Here is a 24910-nt window from a genome sequence, read left to right on the forward strand (position 1 = left end):
CTCCGAGAGAGAGAAAGAAAGAGAGAAGGAGAGAATTAGAGAACGCACACTTAGATTCACACAGGACACCGAATAGGACAGGAGAAGTACTCCAGATATAACAAACTGACCCCAGCCCCCCGACACATAAACTACTGCAGCATAAATACTGGATATGGATATATGGATTATATGGATTTATTGCACCCTTTACTGAAATGGTTGTTTGAGTTCAGATGCTTAAGGTAATCTCATGTCTTAGTCTTCCCAACCTGGCAGTCATTCTGAATGCAGGTTGCGGGTGGATACAAATTCCAAATGTTGGATATTCCCACTCTGGCTGGATTCCAATATGAATTGCACATCACTTTGCAAGCCAGCATAATGTGACTTGCAAGCCTGGTGTTGGAAAGTATCAATGTTCAAAGGACAACACTTTGAAAAGTGTAAATTCAACACGTTCTGGTGATTCTCACATAAACACTTCAAAAGTACCCACAGTGTTCAATTTACAGATATCATTTTGCTGTGTAAGTATATGTTTATCACCTTGTTTTCTTGCCAACAGTATCTACATCGGATTTGATTACGCTTCATGATCGTGTATGATGAATCTTCAGCAATGATCTTTTCAGAGACACACCAACACCCATGCAACATTAACTATTTGGAAGACTATGGTGTGTCCAAGCCTTAAGGGGGTTGTTTCCTGGAGCCAGATTAAGCCTAGTCCCAGACAAAAAAATCATTCTCAATGGAGAATCTCAATTAAAAGTGCTTTTTAATCCAGGACTAGGTTTAATCTGTGTTTGGGAAATCGTCGCTAAGAGTGTAAAGTCTTTGCCGGTTTTGATGAGCTCTCTCCCGAGTCATTGCAAGTATTGACTGAGAGGTCTTCCCCCAAGTACTTCTGAGTTATCACAACACATGATGTGAAGTCCTTCCGTTAAAAAGAGCGAAGCAGCAGCTGCTAACACTCTCCAGATGTCGATTACGATTTTGTCTGTTGCTCCCGGCCATACACACTGTCAACAGACTGCCTAGCAGCAGACCTTTGAGGTCCATATACAGCTACGGGGGGGGGGGGGGGCAGGCAAAGGTTGCATTTTTCAACCGGGCAAACAAAGGTGTTTCCAAAATTCTGTGTGACACGGTGGAGTTGGAGAGTTTGAGACAGGCTTCAGAGGGGCCTCGTGAGCGAATTGGAGAAAGGAATGTTGCGTATTTGGCTGAAGAACAAGGAGCGTGTATTAGACGGTTGTTTCCCTGGGTGGCAATCGGAACAGAATGTCCTCACTTACTGCCTTCCCTAACGTCTCATGTTCCACAGCTGTACCAAATCATTTAAGGTTTAGTATATCCTCCAAATGATGATGCGCAGCTAGCAGGCAAAGGTGTTGTTTCCCATGTGTTCATCCATGCTTGGCATGTTGCACGCATAAACAACCCTGGCCTTATGTTCTGTTTTTATCATAGGAAAAATTGTAAATGAGATGAGGAAACAGGCTGTGAAGTCATTGTGAAGGTTTTCAGCCTCGGTTTATTTACACTACAGGACTGCCTAGGCCTAAGGGGTAGAGGCTAGGGGTCAAACTGCTGCTAGCGCTGAAGATTCTGTTGCTAACAAGACTCCCCTTGTTAGTTAGATTCCTCCGGGTATTAGCTCAAGGTGTGTGTGTACAACGTACAAATAATGATGATAAGACTAATAATATATTTGATAACTGATTTCATATACAGTAGGGTCCGAAAATATTGACACCCTTAAAAATATGAGCAAAAATGACTGTATAAAATAAATAATTTCAATACTGAGCTATAATGTATGCTCAAAAAAACTGGGAAAGGATATTTTATACTTGTACAATGCTCAGAGAAAGAGATTTTGTTTAAAAAGTAATGAAAAAAAATCTCAAACGGTAGATTATTAACTCCCGTGTTTTCAATACCTCTCAAAACCTCACCTTGTGAGGATAACGGCACAGCCTTTTTCTGAAATGTTTTATGATTTGGAGAACACATTGGGAGGGATCTTAGAGCATTCCTCCATACAGAATCTCTCCAGATCCTTGATGTCCTTCATCTGCGCTTATGGACTGCCCTCATCAATTCAAACCACAGCTTTTCAAAGGGGTTCAAGTCCGGAGACTGAGATGGACATGGCAAAATATAGATTTTGTCATCAATTAACCATTTATTTGTGTATTTTGATGTGTGCTTGGGGTTGCTGGAAGATCCGCTTGCGGCCAAGTCACAGCCTCTTGGCAGAGGCGATCAGGTTTTCAGTTAAAATGTCCTGGTACTGGGTAAAGTTCATGATGCCGTTGACCGTAACAAGCGCCCCAGGGTCAGTGGAAGCGAAATAGCCCCATAACATCAAAGATCCACCACCAAATTCACCCTGGTCTCATAGACTCCACATAAAATAGTACATATAAATCTGGGACACTCAAATTAGTTAGATATGTTACATTTGTATCCCGTATGGCACAGCGGTCTAAGGCACTGCATCTCAGTGCTAGAGGCGTCATTACAGACCCTGGTTCGATTCCAGGCTGTATCACAAACCGGCTGTGATTTGGAGTCCCATAGGGCGGCGTAGACCATCATTGTAAATAAGAATTTGTTTTTAACTGACTTGCCTTGTTACATAAAGGTTAAATAAATATCAAATCAAATCAAAATTATTTACATCAGCTGATATCTCAAAGTGCTGTACAGAAACCCAGCCTAAAACCCCAAACAGACCTAGAACAAGCATCTCTGTTTTGTCCGAGTTTAAAAGTAGAAAGTTTGCAGCCATCCACTTCCTTATGTCTGAAACACATGCTTCTAGCAAGGGCAATTTTGGGGCTTCACCATGTTTCATTGAAATGTACAGCTGTGTGTCATCCGCATAGCAGTGAAAGTTAACATTATGTTTTCGAATAACATCCCCAAGAGGTAAAATATATAGTGAAAACAATAGTGGTCCTAAAACGGAACCTTGAGGAACACCGAAATATACAGTTGATTTGTCAGAGGACAAACCATTTACAGAGACAAACTGATATCTTTCCGACAGATAAGATCTAAACCAGGCCAGAACTTGTCCGTGTAGACCAATTTGGGTTTCCAATCTCTCCAAAAGAATGTGGTGATTGATGGTATCAAAAGCAGCACTAAGGTCTAGGAGCACTAAGGTCTAGGAGCACGAGGACAGATGCAGAGCCTCGGTCCAATGCCATTAAAATGTCATTTACCACCTTCACAAGTGCCGTCTCAGTGCTATGATGGGGTCTAAAACCAGACTGAAGCATTTCGTATACATTGTTTGTCTTCAGGAAGGCAGTAAGTTGCTGTGCAACAGCCTTTTCTAACATTTTTGAGAGGGATGGAAGATTCGATATAGGCCGATAGTTTTTTATATTTTCTGGATCAAGGTTTGGCTTTTTCAAGAGAGGCTTTATTATTGCCACTTTTAGTGAGTTTGGTACACATCCGGTGGATAGAGAGCCGTTTATTATGTTCAACATAGGAGGGCCAAGCACAGGAAGCAGCTCTTTCAGTAGTTTAGTTGGAATAGGGTCCAGTATGCAGCTTGAAGGTTTAGAGGCCATGATTATTTTCATCATTGTGTCAAGAGATATATTACTAAAACACTTGAGCGTCTCTCTTGATCCTAGGTCCTGGGAGAGTTGTGCAGACTCAGGACAACTGAGCTTTGAAGGAATACGCAGATTTAAAGAGGAGTCCGTAATTTGCTTTCTAATAATCATAATCTTTTCCTCAAAGAAGTTCATGAATTTATCACTGCTAAAGTGAAAGTAATCCTCTCTTGGGGAATGCTGCTTTTTAGTTAGCTTTGCGACAGTATCAAAAAGGAATTTCGGATTGTTCTTATTTTCCTCAATTAAGTTAGAAAAATAGGATGATCGAGCAGCAGTAAGGTCTCTTCGGTACTGCACGGTACTGTCTTTCCAAGCTAGTTGGAAGACTTCCAGTTTGGTGTGGCGCCATTTCCGTTCCAATTTTCTGGAAACTTGCTTCAGAGCTCGGGTATTTTCTGTGTACCAGGGAGCTAGTTTCTTATGAGAAATTTTTTAGTTTTTAGGGGTGCAACTGCATCTAGGGTATTGCGCAAAGTTAAATTGAGTTCCTCAGTTAGGTGGTTAACTGATTTTTGTCCTCTGGCGTCCTTGGGTAGACAGAGGGAATCTGGAAGGACATCAAGGAATCTTTGTGTAGTCTGTGAATTTATAGCACGACTTTTGATGTTCCTTGGTTGGGGTCTGAGCAGATTATTTGTTGCAATTGCAAACGTAATAAAATGGTGGTCTGATAGTCCAGGATTATGAGGAGAAACCCTTTAGACCCACCACATTTATTCCATGGGACAAAACTAGGTCCAGCGTATGACTGTGACAGTGAGTGGGTCCAGAGACATGTTGGACAAAACCCACTGAGTCGATGATGGCTCCGAAAGCCTTTTGGAGTGGGTCTGTGGACTTTTCCATGTGAATATTAAAGTCACCAAAGATTAGAATATTATCTGCCATGACTACAAGGTCCGATAGGAATTCAGGGAACTCAGTGAGGAATGCTGTATATGGCCCAGGAGGCCTGTAAACAGTAGCTATAAAAAGTGATTGAGTAGGCTGCATAGATTTCATGACTAGAAGCTCAAAAGACGAAAACGTCATTTTTTTGGGGGGTAAATTGAAATTTGCTATCGTAAATGTTAGCAACACCTCCGCCTTTGCGGGATGCACGGGGGATATGGTCACTAGTGTAGCCAGGAGGTGAGGCCTCATTTAACACAGTAAATTCATCAGGCTTAAGCCATGTTTCAGTCAGGCCAATCACATCAAGATTATGATCAGTGATTAGTTCATTGACTATAATTGCCTTTGAAGTAAGGGATCTAACATTAAGTAGCCCTATTTTGAGATGTGAGGTATCATGATCTCTTTCAATACTGACAGGAATGGAGGTAGTCTTTATCCTAGTGAGATTGCTAAGGCGAACACCACCATGTTTAGTTTTGCCCAACCCAGGTCGAGGCACAGACACGGTCTCAATGGTGGTAGCTGAGCTGACTACACTGACTGTGCTAGTGGCAGACTCCGCTATGCTGGCAGGCTGGCTAACAGCCTGCTGCCTGGCCTGCACCCTATTTCATTGTGGAGCTAGAGGAGTTAGAGCCCTGTCTATGTTGGTAGATAAGATGAGAGCACCCCTCCAGCTAGGATGGAGTCCGTCACTCCTCAGCAGGTCAGGCTTGGTCCTGTTTGTGGGTGAGTCCCAGAAAGAGGGCCAATTATTTACAAATTCTATCTTTTGGGAGGGGCAGAAAACAGTTTTCAACCAGCGATTGAGTTGTGAGACTCTGCTGTAGAGCTCATCACTCCCCCTAACTGGGAGGGGGCCAGAGACAATTATTCGATGCCGACACATCTTTCTAGCTGATTTACACGCTTGGTGATCTCTGACTGTTTCATCCTAACATTGTTGGTGCCGACGTGGATAACAATATCTCTATACTTGCCAGCTTTAGCTTTAGCCAGCACCATCTTGAGATTAGCTTTAATGTCGGTAGCCCTGCCCCCTGGTAAACAGTGTATGATCGCTGGATGATTCGTTTTAAGTCTAATACTGCGGGTAATGGAGTCGCCAATGACTAGAGTTTTAAATTTGTCAGAGCTAATGGTGGGAAGCTTCGGCATCTCAGACCCCGTAACGAGAGGAGTAGAGACCAGAGAAGACTCGGCCTCTGACTCCGACTCGCTGCTTAATGGGGAAAACCGATTGAAAGTTTCTGTCGGCTGAATGAGCGACACCGGTTGAGCGTTCCTACAGCATTTCCTTCCAGAAACCGTGAGAAAGTTGTCCGGCTGCGGGGACTGTGCCAGGGGATTTATACTACTATCTGTACTTACTCAAATTAGTTAGATATGTTACATTTGTATCCCGTATGGCACAGCGGTCTAAGGCACTGCATCTCAGTGCTAGAGGCGTCATTACAGACCCTGGTTCGATTCCAGGCTGTATCACAAACCGGCTGTGATTTGGAGTCCCATAGGGCGGCGTAGGCCATCATTGTAAATAAGAATTTGTTTTTAACTGACTTGCCTTGTTACATAAAGGTTAAATAAATATCAAATCAAATCAAAATTATTTACATCAGCTGATATCTCAAAGTGCTGTACAGAAACCCAGCCTAAAACCCCAAACAGACCTAGAACAAGCATCTCTGTTTTGTCCGAGTTTAAAAGTAGAAAGTTTGCAGCCATCCACTTCCTTATGTCTGAAACACATGCTTCTAGCAAGGGCAATTTTGGGGCTTCACCATGTTTCATTGAAATGTACAGCTGTGTGTCATCCGCATAGCAGTGAAAGTTAACATTATGTTTTCGAATAACATCCCCAAGAGGTAAAATATATAGTGAAAACAATAGTGGTCCTAAAACGGAACCTTGAGGAACACCGAAATATACAGTTGATTTGTCAGAGGACAAACCATTTACAGAGACAAACTGATATCTTTCCGACAGATAAGATCTAAACCAGGCCAGAACTTGTCCGTGTAGACCAATTTGGGTTTCCAATCTCTCCAAAAGAATGTGGTGATTGATGGTATCAAAAGCAGCACTAAGGTCTAGGAGCACTAAGGTCTAGGAGCACGAGGACAGATGCAGAGCCTCGGTCCAATGCCATTAAAATGTCATTTACCACCTTCACAAGTGCCGTCTCAGTGCTATGATGGGGTCTAAAACCAGACTGAAGCATTTCGTATACATTGTTTGTCTTCAGGAAGGCAGTAAGTTGCTGTGCAACAGCCTTTTCTAACATTTTTGAGAGGGATGGAAGATTCGATATAGGCCGATAGTTTTTTATATTTTCTGGATCAAGGTTTGGCTTTTTCAAGAGAGGCTTTATTATTGCCACTTTTAGTGAGTTTGGTACACATCCGGTGGATAGAGAGCCGTTTATTATGTTCAACATAGGAGGGCCAAGCACAGGAAGCAGCTCTTTCAGTAGTTTAGTTGGAATAGGGTCCAGTATGCAGCTTGAAGGTTTAGAGGCCATGATTATTTTCATCATTGTGTCAAGAGATATATTACTAAAACACTTGAGCGTCTCTCTTGATCCTAGGTCCTGGGAGAGTTGTGCAGACTCAGGACAACTGAGCTTTGAAGGAATACGCAGATTTAAAGAGGAGTCCGTAATTTGCTTTCTAATAATCATAATCTTTTCCTCAAAGAAGTTCATGAATTTATCACTGCTAAAGTGAAAGTAATCCTCTCTTGGGGAATGCTGCTTTTTAGTTAGCTTTGCGACAGTATCAAAAAGGAATTTCGGATTGTTCTTATTTTCCTCAATTAAGTTAGAAAAATAGGATGATCGAGCAGCAGTAAGGTCTCTTCGGTACTGCACGGTACTGTCTTTCCAAGCTAGTTGGAAGACTTCCAGTTTGGTGTGGCGCCATTTCCGTTCCAATTTTCTGGAAACTTGCTTCAGAGCTCGGGTATTTTCTGTGTACCAGGGAGCTAGTTTCTTATGAGAAATGTTTTTAGTTTTTAGGGGTGCAACTGCATCTAGGGTATTGCGCAAAGTTAAATTGAGTTCCTCAGTTAGGTGGTTAACTGATTTTTGTCCTCTGGCGTCCTTGGGTAGACAGAGGGAATCTGGAAGGACATCAAGGAATCTTTGTGTAGTCTGTGAATTTATAGCACGACTTTTGATGTTCCTTGGTTGGGGTCTGAGCAGATTATTTGTTGCAATTGCAAACGTAATAAAATGGTGGTCTGATAGTCCAGGATTATGAGGAGAAACCCTTTAGACCCACCACATTTATTCCATGGGACAAAACTAGGTCCAGCGTATGACTGTGACAGTGAGTGGGTCCAGAGACATGTTGGACAAAACCCACTGAGTCGATGATGGCTCCGAAAGCCTTTTGGAGTGGGTCTGTGGACTTTTCCATGTGAATATTAAAGTCACCAAAGATTAGAATATTATCTGCCATGACTACAAGGTCCGATAGGAATTCAGGGAACTCAGTGAGGAATGCTGTATATGGCCCAGGAGGCCTGTAAACAGTAGCTATAAAAAGTGATTGAGTAGGCTGCATAGATTTCATGACTAGAAGCTCAAAAGACGAAAACGTCATTTTTTTGGGGGGTAAATTGAAATTTGCTATCGTAAATGTTAGCAACACCTCCGCCTTTGCGGGATGCACGGGGGATATGGTCACTAGTGTAGCCAGGAGGTGAGGCCTCATTTAACACAGTAAATTCATCAGGCTTAAGCCATGTTTCAGTCAGGCCAATCACATCAAGATTATGATCAGTGATTAGTTCATTGACTATAATTGCCTTTGAAGTAAGGGATCTAACATTAAGTAGCCCTATTTTGAGATGTGAGGTATCATGATCTCTTTCAATACTGACAGGAATGGAGGTAGTCTTTATCCTAGTGAGATTGCTAAGGCGAACACCACCATGTTTAGTTTTGCCCAACCCAGGTCGAGGCACAGACACGGTCTCAATGGTGGTAGCTGAGCTGACTACACTGACTGTGCTAGTGGCAGACTCCGCTATGCTGGCAGGCTGGCTAACAGCCTGCTGCCTGGCCTGCACCCTATTTCATTGTGGAGCTAGAGGAGTTAGAGCCCTGTCTATGTTGGTAGATAAGATGAGAGCACCCCTCCAGCTAGGATGGAGTCCGTCACTCCTCAGCAGGTCAGGCTTGGTCCTGTTTGTGGGTGAGTCCCAGAAAGAGGGCCAATTATTTACAAATTCTATCTTTTGGGAGGGGCAGAAAACAGTTTTCAACCAGCGATTGAGTTGTGAGACTCTGCTGTAGAGCTCATCACTCCCCCTAACTGGGAGGGGGCCAGAGACAATTATTCGATGCCGACACATCTTTCTAGCTGATTTACACGCTTGGTGATCTCTGACTGTTTCATCCTAACATTGTTGGTGCCGACGTGGATAACAATATCTCTATACTTGCCAGCTTTAGCTTTAGCCAGCACCATCTTGAGATTAGCTTTAATGTCGGTAGCCCTGCCCCCTGGTAAACAGTGTATGATCGCTGGATGATTCGTTTTAAGTCTAATACTGCGGGTAATGGAGTCGCCAATGACTAGAGTTTTAAATTTGTCAGAGCTAATGGTGGGAAGCTTCGGCATCTCAGACCCCGTAACGAGAGGAGTAGAGACCAGAGAAGACTCGGCCTCTGACTCCGACTCGCTGCTTAATGGGGAAAACCGATTGAAAGTTTCTGTCGGCTGAATGAGCGACACCGGTTGAGCGTTCCTACAGCATTTCCTTCCAGAAACCGTGAGAAAGTTGTCCGGCTGCGGGGACTGTGCCAGGGGATTTATACTACTATCTGTACTTACTGGTGGCACAGACGCTGTTTCATCCTTTCCTACACTGAAATTACCCTTGCCTAACGATTGCGTCTGAAGCTGGGCTTGCAGCACAGCTATCCTCGCCATAAGGCGAGTACAGCGACTGCAATTAGAAGGCATCATGTTAATGTTACTACTTAGCTTCGGCTGTTGGAGGTCCTGATGAATCGTGTCCAGATAAAGCGTCCGGAGTGAAAAAGTTGAGGGAAAAAAAACAAAAATATAAACGGTAATTAAAAAGTAACCGTAAACCGTAAAGTTGTCAGGTAGCAAAATAGGTTGGCAACAAAACGCACAGCAACTCGAAAACAAGTCTGCAAGTTGTAAATAATAAAATAAATAATAATAAAAATGTGGTATGCTAACATAAGACAGAATGTTACTTGTGCTTGGATGAATAGATGGGTGGGTGTATAACGTAAACGTCTAACAACTCAAAAGTCGTGTTTTCGAATCTCATCATGGACAACTTTAGCATTTTAGCTAATAAGCAACTCTGCAAGTACTTACTACTTTTTAGCTACTTTGCAAGTACTCAGTATGTCAGCTAACCCTTCCCCTAACCTTAACCATAACCCTTTAACCTAACTCCTAACCCTAACCTTAACCCCTAGCCTAGCTAAAGTTAGCCACCTATCTAACACCAGGCTATCATACGAAATGGATGATGGACATCCACAACTGAATACACACCATACGAAAGATAACATATCATACTAAATTGAGTATCACGGATTTACGTACAGAATCATACAAAATTCTCCGAGACGAGGATGCCATATTTTTACAGTAGGTATGGGGTTCTTTTCTGCTTATGCATTCTCATTTCGACACCAAACCCACCACTGGTGAGCGTGGCCAACGAGTTCTATTTTCATGTCATCTGACCAAAGCACCGGTTCTAATCCAAGTGCCAATGCATTTTAGCAAACTCCAGGCATTTACATTAAGTTGACGTGAAAAGAGAGTTCTTTAGCCACATACACCAGTGATTGGTTTGGCGTCGAAATGAGAATGCATGAGCAGAAAATAACCTCATACCTACTGTAAAATATGGTGGTATATTTTGTATGTTATTGGGCTATTGTCCTGGGGCCCCACAAAACAATCTTTTGGTCTTTGTTTTATTTGTCCATTGTTGATATTGTGTTGCAGTCAGCATTCAAGTTTTCAAGATATACAGTTGAAGTCAGAAGTTTACATACACCTTAGCCAAATACATTTAAACTCAGTTTTTCACAATTCCTGACATTTAATCCTAGTAAAAATTCCATGTCTTAGGTCAGTTAGGATCACCACTTTATTTTAAGAATGTGAAATGTCAGAATAATAGTAGAGAGAATGATTTATTTCAGCTTTTATTTCTTTCATCACAATTAGTATTTGGTAGAATTGCCTTTAAATTGTTTAATTTGGGTCAACTTCGGGTAGCCTTCCACAACCTTCCTACAATAAGTTGGGTGAATTTTGGCCCATTCCTCCTGACAGAGCTGGTGTAACTGAGTCAAGTTTGTAGGCCTCCTTGCTCGCACAAGCTTTTTCAGTTCTGCCCACAAATGTTCTATGGGATTGAGGTCTGGCCTTTATGATGGCCATTCTAATACCTTGACTTTGTTGTCCTAAGCCATTTTTCCACAACTTTGGAAGTATGCTTGGGGTCATTGTCCCTTTGGAAGACCCATTTGCGACCAAGCTTTAACTACTGATTTCTTGAGATGCTGCTTCAATATACCCTCATTATTTTCTTTCCTCATGACGCCATCTATTTTGTGAAGTGCACCATCCCCTCCTGCAGCAAAGCACCCCCACAACATAATGCTGCCACCCCCGTGCTTCACGGTTGGGATGGTGTTCTTTGGCTTGCAAGCTTCCCCCTTTTTCCTCCAAACATAATGATGGTCATTATGGCCAAACAGTTCTATTTTTGTTTAATCAGACCAGAGGACATTTCTCCAAAAAGTACAATCTTTGTCCCCATGTGCAGTTGCAAACCGTAGTCTGGCTTTTTTATGGCGGTTTTGGAGCATTGGCTTCTTCCTTGCTGAGCGGCCTTTCAGGTTATGTCGATATATATATATTTTTTTTACTGTGGATATAGATACTTTTGTACCTGTTTCCTCCAGCATCTTCACAAGGTCCTTTGCTGTTGTTCTGGGATTGATTTGCACTTTTCGCACCAAAGTAGGTTCATCTCTAGGAGATAGAACACGTCTCCTTTCTGAGCGGTATGATGGCTGCATGGTACCATGGTGTTTATACTTGCGTACTATTGTTGTACAGATGAACGTGGTACCTTCAGGCATTTGGAAATGGCTCCCAAGGATGAACCAGACTTGTGGAGGTCTACAATTTTTTTTCAGAGGTCTTGGCTGATTTATTTAGATTTTCCTATGATGTCAAGCAAAGAGGCACTGAGTTTGAAGGTAGATACATCCACAGGTACACCCCCAATTAACTCAAATGATGTCAATTAGCCTGTCAGAAGCTTCTAAAGCCATGACATCATTTTCTGGAATTTTCCAAATTGTTTAAAGGCACAGTCAACTTAGTGTATGTAAACTTCTGACCCAGTGGAATTGTGATACAGTGAGTTATAAGTGAAATAATCTGTCTGTAGACAATTGTTGGAAAAATGACTTGTGTCATGCACAAAGTAGATGTCCTAACAAACTTGCCAAAACTATAGTTTGTTAACAAGAAATTTGTGGAGTGGTTGAAAAACAAGTTTTAGTGACACCAACCTAAGTGTATGTAAACTTCGGACTTCAACTGTATAACTTTCAAAATACAGAAATACAGCCGTTATGGTGCATACCGTCTTCATTTCTGTATTTTGAAAGTTATATATCTTGAAAATGTGATTGCTGACATGAAAAACATTTTGGGAAATGGTTAATTGACCGTCTCTGGATGCATTGAAAACCTGTGGTTTGAACTGAAGAGGGCAGCCCATAAGCACATATGAAGGATACCAAGGATCTGGAAATATTCTGTATGGAGGAATGGTCTAAGATCCCTCCCAACATGGTCTCTAATCTCATAAAACATTTTTGAAAAAGGCTCAGTGCTATTATCCTCGCAAGGTGAGGTATTAAAAAAAGGGGTGTCAATCACTACCTTTTTGGGGAGAAAAAAAGATAACATGTCAAACAAAATCTCTTTCTCTGACCAGTTGTATTCGTATAAAATAATATCATTTCAAATATTTTTGAGCATACAAAATAACTCAGTGTTTGAATTATTTACTTGATACAGTCATCTTTATCAAGGGTGTCAATCATTTTGGACCCTATTTAATGTGGCACTACCATTTTCACAACTAAGTCTCCATTCACTCATCGAGGCTCTAAGGGCTGCCACTGTAAGAGCAGTTTCAGACTGGAATGTGACGACATGCTCTGTGTGTGTTGTGCTGTCCATTGACTGGACACATAATGGTTTAGTCTGCTGGTAGGACTGATGGGACTTGGCTTTGCTGGGCTTGTCCTTGTGTGTGTGGGGGTGTTGGAGGGGTTCCTTGTACTTTCTGTCTCGGTGTTACACAATAATAGATATTCCAGATGCGAAACACACAAACGTATGCACGCAAGCAAACACGCACACACACACACACACCGGCAGAGCCAATGCAGTTTCCAGTCATTTATGAGGAAAGGCCTTCGAAACGGCAGGGCTAGGGCCAGATGTGAAAGTAATTTCAAATAATTTATGAGCTCTTTTGCTACTAAACTGCTGCAGCATGATTAACATTAATTTCCCCCCATGTTTAGTAAGAGAAGCCAGGCACGTGTAAGCCCAACGTGAAGCACAGTCGGGCAGTGGGGTGAATGAGAGGAAAGAAATGCACAGTAGTTTCAGGCTGAATTAGTCAGTTACTGGAATGACCGTGGCCTACCTCACTTTCACATAGACACCTACTGATGGATGGGGAACCCAGACAGGAAAACATTCTTCCTTGTTCCAGATGGCTGCTGTGGAAATGGTTGAGTAATCAGTAGGGTATTAAAAGTCTAACTTACATAAGGACATGTCCAGTCCAGTAGAAATTCCATTTCTACTTTGAGAGGTCCATCGAACTGGCAATGACCATTTTTAGACGTATTTACTTGGACGTAAGAGTTGTAAGATTTAAGTTGTTTGTGAATAGTCTTAGGATGAATCATACAAACAGGCTTGTCAGGCCCTAGGTCAGTTCAGGTTAGCATTAGGTTGCACAGATGAGAACTGAAAGGACTAAACAGAAATAGATGAATAGTTTATTTGAGTATCCGTTTTGCGATACAAGTAGGTTGACCAAAGCAACTCCCACAAACATATGTTTTTAGTTATGATCTAATTATTATTTGTATTTTTTATTTATTTAACCTTTATTTAACTAGGCAAGTCGGTTAAGAACAAATTCTTATTTAGAATGACGGCCTACCAAGGGACAGTTTGAAATTTACTGGGGTGGGGTGGGCTTGTCCAAAATAGGGGAGGATTGTCAAACTTTTTTTTTGCTTTGGAGAGGTTAGTGTGCTTTTTCCTAATTCACATGAGCCATTTTGCAGGTCTACTATAGTATATAAGGTCGTCCATATAGCCACATTTCCTCATCTGCTTGCATATGCCTCCCCTATGTTTTAGTACTACCCTTATGCAGTACGCTTTTCTGCATACACTATACCACAGGTCAATATAGTCTATCAGTCAACCGTCTATCCTGCCCTCTATCAGCCATTCATGGTGACAATAGTGGTAGGTGGGTCGTTTGTTCAGATCTGCTGCATTTGACACCGTGAACCCTCTCAGGGCTGGGCATCTCACACTCTTGGATTGCATCCTACCTGGAAGGCCGCTCCTACCAGGTGACGTGGAGAAGATCTGTGTCAGCACCATTTACTACCGGTTCTAGGTCCTCTCCTCATCTCTCTATACACCAAGTCACTCGGCTCTGTCATATCCTCACATGGTCTCTCCTATCATTGCGGATGACACTCAACTACTTTTCTCCTTCGCCCCTTCTGACACTCAGGTGGCGACACGCATCGACACGCATCTCTGTGTGCCTGGCAGATATCTCAACTTGGATTTCGGCCCACCACCTCAAGCTCAACCTCAACAAGACAGAGCTTCTCTTCCTCCCGGGTAAGGCCTGCCTGCTCCAAGACCTCTCCATCACGGTTGACAGCTCCACGGTGTCCCCCTCCCAGAGTGCAAAGAACCTTTGGTACCACGGTGTCCCCCCCCCCCTCATACCTTCAGGGCTATGCTCAAATCCTCTCTTGGCCCTCCCACCGCTACGTCAAGGCAGCGCCCACTCAAAGCTATTCTCTGTCCTGGCACCACAATGGTGGAACCAGCTTCTCCCTGAAGCTAGGACAGCAGAGTCCCTGCTGCCAAACCCTACCTATTCAAAGAGTATCTTAAATAATCCAACGGCACACCCCCTTGTACCACCTCCTCACCTCTTCATTCTCACACTTGACTTTTTTCCCCCACTTACTAGCTCTGACCTTGCTTATAGCTACTTTATTGAAGAAAAATGTATTTACTTCGACTGTGATATGTGGTTGTACCACCTAGCTATCTTAAGACGAATGCACTGTATCTGGTCGTCCCACCTAGCTATCTTAAAATGAATGCACTAACTGTAAGTCACTCTGGATAAGAGCGTCTGCTAAATGACTCAAATGTAAATGTAAAATGACATTTGAATGATGGCGCAAAAGCCCTGTTATTTGAATGTTTCATTCCATTTGGATCAGTTGTGGGTCTACTCTCGACAGATTATAGAAAGACACGGTAGCAGTCCAGTCTGGCTGTTGCTGATCATCATTCTCCCAAGTTGTCCTATATAGTGTGGCCACATACAGTGCCTATGGAAAGTCTACACCCTATGGAACTGGGATTGAAATAGATGTAATTATATGTTCTGGTCATTGCTCTACATAAAATTCTCCATAATGTCAAAATGAAAGTTCTATCAATTTTTACAAATTAGTATTCACCCCTTTGTGTAGGCAAGCCTAAATTAGTTCAGAAGTACATTTTGGCTTAACAAATCACATAAAAAGTTATATTGACTCACTCTGTGTGAAATAATAGGAGTTGACGTGATTTTTTAATGACTGCCCCTTCCTCTGTCCCCCATACATACAACATCTGTAAATGTTCCTGAGTGGCCATGTTACAGTTTTGACTTAAATCTGCTTGAAAATCAATGCAAGACTTGAACATTTCTGTCTAGCCATGATCCCCAACTCTTTGACAGAGCTTGAGGAATTTTGAAAATAATAATGGTTAACTATTGCACAATCTAGTTGTGCAAAGCTCTTGTGAGGCTTACCCAAGAAGACTCACAGCTGTAATCGCTGCCAAAGGTTTTTCTAGCATGAGGGAGGGTGAACACTTATCTAACCAAGGTAAATTAATGTTTTCATTTTCATTCATCTTTACATAAATATAATTTTGTTGAAAATCTGATTGCCCTTTAGCAGATCATTGTCTACAGCAGGCTCTGATCGTAGTGTGATGAAACAGGCAGTCGAGAGTGAGCTCCTCTTTGGTGGTTGGTGAACCCTCAATCTTCTTGGCCCTGCATTGTATCGACTGTGCCACAAAACCATGCTGAAGTGGTAAAGTTGATATCCACATTCATAAACACAGGGTTTGCTATGGTTCTTGTTATTTATGGTGGTAATAAATATTTTAGAGTACATTTTATGAAGGGGGAGGGTGCGCAAAATATTTTACAGTACAAGGGGAGGGTCATGTGAAAATATTTTTTACGTTGGGGAAGGAGATGCATTTTTTTTAAATGACACCTCGAGTTAGACCTTGAGTATGACTACACTCGTCTGACCCCCGAGATGAGTATGAGCTAACCACGGTCCAAAGACAATAAACTTGCTTGGGAGAGGTCATAACACAATCACCAAGGCTAAGGGTGATAACAATATTAGTCATTAATGAAGGTCACTAGTTCTGAGACATTTGTGTCTGAACCTTCCCAAAATAGTGTTTTGATGTTTGTTAAGCACAATTTCCACATTCCTAAACAAGGTGTAGTTTTAGGTGGGCCTTGAGCAAACTGTCTGATGCCGGTGTTATGTCTGGTGGTCTTGTTTCGGGGAAATGAGTGTATATGCACCCCAGCTGCAGGTCTCATGTGTCCCCCCTTGCACATTCTTAGCCCTTTGGTTTCCTTTTGGACCATTCTTCCAAACCAAACACTGAGATGGTTTTAAGAGCCCCCACTTCAAACCGGCTTCCCCTCCGCCCATCATGTATTTACATTATAGAGAGAAACATCGCCCACTTTGCGTCTAGAACCTCCAAGTCCTTTCAAGGCACTCTCTCCCTTGACCACGTTCACCCTGCCTTGCTCTGCTTTGTTGACGGAAACTCACAGTGATAAAGTGACCGTCGGGATTTAAATGTATGAAAGACTTTCTTCTCTCTTGCCACTGTAGTCAGTAGTCGGGTGACTGGGGTCACTGCAAAAACAGTCTCGACTCAATCACGTCTTTCCGTTCACCACTACATTTTTGGCGTCGAGGGAATACGAACATTCCCAGAGGCTGACGCCATTTCCGGAAAACCACCCCCATTTTTACTAAACGCTAATGTTTCTGGATTCACACAGAAATGTTGGACTGTCTTTCTTAGCAGGCGAGACGACTGGCTTTTGAAGAAAAGGCTGAGCTCAGCATTCATGGCTTATCAAATTAGTTTTTAGAGGGTTGGCACTGAGTACTTCATGTCTCCACATACACATTACAGCCAGGAGTTAGACTATGGGTCTATGGTTCTATGGGCTTATGGGGCTGAACAGAGTCAGAGGGGTTGGGTTAAATGTGGAAGACACATTTCAGTTGAACGCATTCAGTTGTACAACTGACTAGGTATCCCCCTTTCCCTTTTCCTCAAATGTGAAAACGCCTTTAAGGGTTCTCAGGACAGACAGAGGAGGGTAACTGAGGACCATGACCCCTCTACTGGCCGGTTGGGTTTAGGGTTAGCCCCATACTTTAGAATTAGGGGACCACCCTCAGCTTACTTCAGCCCTCAGGCAACAGCTTTTGTCTCGACTGTTATTGTAGCTTGGTGAAAAGCTTGGTGTAGCTTGGGCTCCCGAGTGGCGCAGAGGTCTAAGGCACTGCATCTCAGTGCTAGAGGCATCACTACAGACCCTGGTTAGATTCTAGGCTGAATCACAACCATCCGTGATTGGGAGTCCCACAGGGCGGCGCACAATTGGCCGGCATTGTAAATAAGAATTTGTTCTTAACTGGCTTGCTTAGTTAAATAAAGGTTAAATTAAAATACACGCAATTCAGATTTTTGTTATGTTGGATCTAAAAGCGTGATTTGTGTTTTTGCAGTCACTTTGTATTTTAGTGATTGATTATAATTGAGAGAAAATCGATGGGAAAACATAATTGAATGATTGATTATGCAAATGCCATTCCCCTAGTCCCAATCAATTATATTTTGCTGTCCCCAGTCCATCTGACTGTGCTGCTGCTCCAGTTTCAACTGTTCTGCCTTATTATTATTCGACCATGCTGGTCATTTATGAACATTTGAACATCTTGGCCATGTTCTGTTATAATCTCCACCCGGCACAGCCAGAAGAGGACTGGCCACCCCACATAGCCTGGTTCCTCTCTAGGTTTCTTCCTAGGTTTTGGCCTTTCTAGGGAGTTTTTCCTAGCCACCGTGCTTCTACACCTGCATTGCTTGCTGTTTGGGGTTTTAGGCTGGGTTTCTGTACAGCACTTTGAGATATCAGCTGATGTACGAAGGGCTATATAAATAAATTTGATTTGATTTGATATTTTCAACATCTCATTTACTTTCTCAAAAGTTGTGTAACATAGACCTACAGGAAGTGAAAAGTCACCAAGTAAAACAAATTGATGATGCGTGTGGTTCAAAGGTTATCTCCATGTTGAGAAGCGCCATCTGTGCTGCCACTGTGTACCCCAACCTGGCCCTTGATACACCTTACCCTGAACTCACCTCTCTGGCTTAAAATGACATTCTCAAATCGAACTGCCTGTAACTCAGGACCTAAAGCAGGGATATGCATATTCCTGATACCATTTGAAAGGAAACACTTTGACGTTTGTGGAAATGTAGGAGAATATAACACATTCGATCTGGTAAAAGATGTAACATGCGTTTTCAATTTGTTTGTTTTGTTCCATCATCTTTGAAATGCAAGAGAAAGGCCATAATATAATATTGTAGTTTAGGCACAATTTAGATTTAGGTCACTAGATGGCAGCAGTGTGTGTGTAAAGTTTCAGAATTGGTCAAGTGATATATTTTCAAGTACATAACTATAGAAAACATACAAAAATTATATGGTAATACAAAATGTAGCTACTGTAAATTTGACAGTGCAATTAGATTAACAAGAATTTAAGCTTTCTGCCCATATAAGACGTCTATGTCCTGTAAAATCTGCTATTACTTACAACGTCATGCTAATCACATTAGCGCACGTTAGCTCAACCGTCCCGGTATAGGGATGCCGATCCCGTAGAGGTTTTAAAGGCAAGTATGTCTTCAAAAATGAAGAATAAGGCCTCAGTTGGGCTCCATGCCATGGCTGCACTGTCCCGAATCTTTCATTGATAATCTTCATGTGAAATAATACATGATTGAATGACTGTGGCTGATCCAGGGACTCTGTGTCTCTCTCTTTCTGCAGAGTCTGAATGTCCAGGTGGAAGATGTGCGTATCCGGGCCATCTCCTCACAGCGTAAAAGGGTTCCCATGACAGAGGGCTACCTGGAGGTGAAGGACGGGGGGAAGTGGAGACAGATCTGTGACTTGGAGTGGACTGAGATGAACAGCCGGGTCATCTGTGGGATGTACGGCTTCCCTGGAGAGAAAAGATACAACACTAAAGTCTACAAGTGAGCAGCATAACAGAAAAGAGGGAAAGATACATGCAGACTTCATGAAGTGCTCCCAAATGTGTCTCTCTCTCTCGTCATATTCCATTTAGTTGGACTCGATCGATAGCCTGTGCGTGGGCACATGGAAAAGTTTTGCTTGGGTCAAACAAAATTGAATATAACATTGCGATGAAGTTTGAAATGACACAATTTCACGTATACAGCATCTAAAGACCTGCACACCTGGACACTTCTATAACACGCCATTTACATCCAAAATACAGATAAATATATATATATATAAAAATGGAATCTCTCCTTTAAATCAGACAGATTGTTTATTCCAGCAGGCAGCCATACCATTCTGGCCTGTATCCCTCTAATAGCCCTCTTCTAGGGGAGGGGGTCGGTCCTTGCACCACCAGATGCTGTTGGAAGTAGTGTGGGGGGCCAGTAGGGGGCACTCATTCCATTTGGTGGCTCTACAAAGGGTCATGTCTCTAATGAGATATTAAACTAAGGCCCTGACTCTCTGTGGTCACTAAAACTCATGTGGCACGTGTGAGAGAAGTGGTGTTAACTGGAGCAGAAGAGAAAGTGGTTGGGCAACAATCACACTTTGTGTGTGTCCACTAATATTCTCACAAAAGTATTTTGTTTCACATTTGGACCATGAATGACTTGGACCATGAATGACTTGGACTGGTAATGGTATCACAGGAGGTGGGACCTTTATTGAGGAGGAGCTTGTGGTAATGGCTGGAGAAGAATCAGTGGAATGGTATCAACTACATCAAACATATGGGTTCCATGTGTTTGATGCCATTCCATTTGTTCCGTTTCAGCCATTATTATGAGCCGTCCTTCCCTCAGCAGCCTCCACTGATGGGAATTGCATGTTGTTTTGACTACAATACTGCCATTGTACTTTGTACTAAAAACAGTAAATAAATAAAAACATTTAAACCTCCCAAGTTCAACTGGGGAAATGTATTAATGAGGGGTAGGGTAGCATTTTATGTATTAAAAAACAAACGTTGGTATAATGTTTCCTCATCAGGTACTGTAGACAAGTTCATGTTTTCACAGCAGGCTAAAAGAGAAAAATTAACAATTTAAATTCAGTGCAATTCAACTAAATTCAACTAGACTCAACTCAATCTCTTTGTTTCCTGTCTCAGGCTGCTGTCCAAGCGCAGGAAGAAGAACTACTGGGGCTTTGGGGTGAACTGCACGGGGAACGAGGCCAGCCTGCATGGCTGTAAGCTGGGCCACAAGGTGGAGCTGAGGGGGAATACCACCTGTGAGAAGGGCTTGCCCGTGGTGGTCAACTGTGTTCCAGGACGGGCCTTTGCTCCCAGCCACGCCCAGGGCTTCAGCAAGGCCTACAGGGTGGAGGTAGGTTGGATCATCTGGAACGAGAGAGAGCATAGAACTGTGATTCATAGGACCTCTGTACAAGAGACTGCTTATGATGGAGATGTGATGTTACTGGAGTTTGAGCTGTCTCTGGCCTTGTATCTTGTATTGAAATGGAAAGCATTCAGAAGAGGAGAAAATTATGAAAGACAAACCTTAGTTGTTAATGTTAATTACATCAACAGAAACAGTTACAATTACAGTTTGATTTAGTGATCTTTCCTATAAAATCCACTCTTTGATTTCTGCATTATGTGCTGTGCTGTTTTATATCACGTTGCATGTGATTCAACTTAGAGACTGCAGAACACTGTGTTCAAACACTTTACAGATGACTCATGGGCTCTGGACAAAAGGGAAAATAGATACACTGAGATCTCAAACTCTCTCTCCCTCTCTCTCTCTGTGATTCACAATAAGCTCAGGATGTATGGAACAATACGATACTGTTTATTTTTGTGTGGTTCAACAAACAAAATCCAAATTTGAGTTACTGGACTGTTTCTGTAAAGAATACATACACACATCAAAGTAATTGGATATTTTAACTATGCCAAGTGATTGTAAACTATTGTTTCTCAGTAACAGTAGGTCTAACACGGTCAATCGTTTCCGCAGCAACCCCTGGTGCGCCTGAGAGGCGGGGCCAACATAGGGGAAGGGCGAGTGGAAGTGCTGAAAAATGGTGAATGGGGCACCGTCTGCGATGACAGCTGGAACCTGGAGGCAGCCACCGTGGTGTGTCGAGAACTGGGCTTCGGTAGTGCCAAGGAGGCCCTCACTGGAGGCAAACTGGGACAAGGTAGGTCTCCACTCTCTCTCTCTCCCATTCAAGTACATGAATCTGCTGTAATGGAATATGCAAGCACTTATCCATAGTGATCCAAGTCTCAGACCAACCACCTCTGCCACCACTATTCAGATACTGTATAACCACACAGTAACAGAGGATGGTGTCTTTTCTGTTTTCTTGACCTGCTGTCAGTCTGTGTCTCGGACCACCTTGGCTATAGTTACAGAGCAGACACTGCCAGAGAAATGTTCCTGTCCTGTCATATGCTGGAGACAGACACAGCAGGAAGGGAGTGATCACACATTATATTGTGGAAAATCCATTTTTATTCACATGAATTATTTCGACTTGACAAAGTTTTAAAAAGAGAGAGGAGGAACAGTTTAATGTTCCCAAGTGCCCCACTTTAATGGGTCAGAGTTGGCTTAAAATTGGCAGGAGAGTTCATATCCACTCTCAGTGGGATTTCTACTCCTGTTAGGCATTATTGCTATTCAATTAAACATAGTGGGCCGGTTTCCCAGACACAGATTTAGCCTAGTCCTGAACTAAAAAGCTTTTTCATTGGAGGACTCTCCGTTGAGAATGCTTTTTAGTCCTGAACTACGTTAAATCTGTGTCCGGGAAACCAGTCCAGTGTCTGTGTCCTGGATTATTGAAAGCATAGAGATACATATTTAATTCTGTGATTGAGAGTGGGGTGGATCTGACTCCCAGTGTGTCTTCTCTCCCCTGTAGGAATGGGCCCGGTCCATATGAATGAGGTGAAGTGTTCTGGCTTTGAGAAATCCCTCACTGAGTGTTACTTCAATAGAGATGCCCTGGGCTGCAGTCACGAGGAGGACGCTGCAGTTCGATGTAATGTTCCTGCCATGGGCTTCCAGAACAGAGTGAGTAGACCTAGCACATGCAGCACGCATGTTGCTGCAAACAGTGCATTTGGAAAGTATTCAGACCCCTTGACTTTTTCCACATTTTGTTATGTTACAGCCTTATTCTAAAATGGATTCAAGTAATGTTTTCCCTCATAAATCTACATACAATACCCCATAATGACAAAGTGAAAACAGGTTTTTAGAAATGTTAGCAAATTTATAAGTATTTATAAGTATTTTTAAGTATTCAGACCCTTTGCTATGAGACTCGGAAATTGAGCTCAGGTGCATCCTGTTTCCATTGATCATCCTTGAGATGTTTCTGAAATGTGATTGGAGTCCACCTGTGTTAAATTCAATTGATTGGACATGATTTGGAAAGGCCCACACCTGTCTATTTAAGGTACCACAGTTGACAGTGCATGTCAGAGAAAAAACCTAGCTATGAGGTCGAAGGAATTGTCCGTAGAGCTTTGAGACAGGATTGTGTCGAGGCACAGATCTGGGGAAGGGTACCAAAAAATGTCTGCAGCATTGAAGGTCCACAATAACACAGTGGCCTCTATCATTCTTAAATTGAAGAAGTGTAGAACCACCAAGAATCTCCCTAGAGCTGGCCGCTCGGCCAAACTGAGCAATCGGGGTGAAGGGCCTTGGTCAGGGAGGTGACCAAGAAACCGATGATCACTCTGACAGAGCTCCAGAGTATCTCTGTGGAAATGGGAGAACCTTCCAGAAGGACAACCATCTCTGCAGCACTCCACCAATCAGGCCTTTATGGTAAAAGTGGCCAGATGGAAACATGACAGGCTGCTTGGAGTTTGCCAAAAGGCACCTACCTAAAGGACTCTCAGACCTGGAGAGACCTGAAAATAGCTGTGCAGCGACGTTTCCCATCCAATCTGACAGTGCTTGAGAGGATCTGCAGAGAAGAATGTGGGAAACTTCTCAAATACAGGTGTGCCAAGCTTGTAGCGTCATATCCAAGAAGACTCGAGGCTGTAATTGCTGCAAAGGTGCTTCAACAAAATACTGAGTAATGGGTCTGAATACTTATGTAAATGTGATATTTAATAATTTTTTATACTTTTGCAAACATTTCAAAAAACCTGTTTTTGGTTTGTCATTATGGGTATTGTGTGTAGATGGATTAGAGAAAAAAACAATTGAATCATTTTAACAATTGAATACATTTTAGACCAAGGCTGTAACGTAACAAAATGTGGAAAAAGTGAAGTGGTCAGAATACTTTCCGAATGCACTGTATGGGTTTTACACAATGATTTATATAAACCCTGGATTACTGATGCTATGTATTGACCGTTGAGAGGCTTTGAAGCCACCGGTAGGCATAGCCACGGGAAGTAGGGGTGCATCCGTGGATTTGCACATTTCTTTTGTTATTCTGATTCCGATTCTAAAACCAACCACACATTTTTGCCAAACATTTTCATAGTATAAGAAATATTTGATGTTTTATTGCCTCTGGAAATACTTTAGGTAAAGCCTAAAGATAGGATTTATGGCAAATATTTGAATTTTCCATGAAGAACAGAATACTTAACACATATGTGAGGGAATATACTACCTCTTTGAATCAAGTGGATTTTTGGCCTCATAATAAACAGATCATCTGTGGCCTAGCGGGTGATCTAGCAGTCTAAGTCGCTGACCCAGAACACATACTGCTGCAGTGTGGGTTCGAATTGGACCCACTGCTATTTCAGCACACTTTCTCCTCCTGTCTTCCCTCTCCATCTCTACCCTGTCCAATAAACACCAAATATATGAGCAGAATGGGACTGCCTTTATAAACATCTCATCTCTGGTTGCAGCTGCGTCTGAGTGGTGGGCGGAACCCATTTGAAGGGCGTGTGGAGGTGCTGGCGGAGAAGAACGGCTCGTTGGTGTGGGGTACGGTGTGCAGTGACAGCTGGGGTACCATAGAGGCTACAGTCGTGTGCAGACAGCTGGGTCTCGGTTTTGCCAACAACGCCTTCCAGGTGAGTTTATACACAACAAAATATCATCACATTGGCTGGTCAGCCAGACAATCAAGAGCCTAACATTCTTTGACAAAGGGTAAATATGCTTCTGTGTAAGTATCAACAACATGTAATAATATTAAAAGGGTCCATTATACATTTTGTTGGGAAATAGTCTTCATAATACTTCGCAAAAGTACATCATCAAGTGTGTCTCAGTTATATATATGCCACCAGCAAACCCCATATATCCATATGGCTCTTATATACGTCATTTAGCTGTAAACAGCTGGAGATGTTCACTGAAGGAAAGTAAAAGGGGCTCTGACCTTAGAGCTTATAGTCTCCACACTGACCTTAGAGCTTATAGTCTCCACACTGACCTTACAGCTTAGTCTCCACACTGACCTTAGAGCTTATAGTCTCCACACTGACCTCAGGGCTTATAGTCTCCACACTGACCTCAGAGCTTATAGTCTCCACACTGACCTTACAGCTTAGTCTCCACACTGACCTTACAGCTTATAGTCTCCACACTGACTTAACACTTATAGTCTCCACACTG

General features: G+C 42.5%; 1 protein-coding gene across 1 annotated transcript in view; it reads left to right on the forward strand.

The window, feature by feature from the left end:
* Positions 1 to 24910, forward strand: part of LOC109893880 (lysyl oxidase homolog 2A) — a 52792-nt gene that overhangs the window by 18816 nt on the left and 9066 nt on the right. Inside the window, exons 4-8 of the mRNA XM_020487086.2 lie at positions 19083 to 19291; positions 20455 to 20671; positions 21311 to 21494; positions 22224 to 22375; positions 24196 to 24363. Coding sequence (XP_020342675.1) covers positions 19083 to 19291; positions 20455 to 20671; positions 21311 to 21494; positions 22224 to 22375; positions 24196 to 24363 — 930 coding nt within the window. The remainder of the gene's footprint in view (positions 1 to 19082; positions 19292 to 20454; positions 20672 to 21310; positions 21495 to 22223; positions 22376 to 24195; positions 24364 to 24910) is intronic.

The sequence above is a fragment of the Oncorhynchus kisutch genome, linkage group LG1 (genome assembly GCF_002021735.2).
Source record: "Oncorhynchus kisutch isolate 150728-3 linkage group LG1, Okis_V2, whole genome shotgun sequence".
Classification (NCBI taxonomy): Eukaryota; Metazoa; Chordata; class Actinopteri; order Salmoniformes; family Salmonidae; genus Oncorhynchus; species Oncorhynchus kisutch.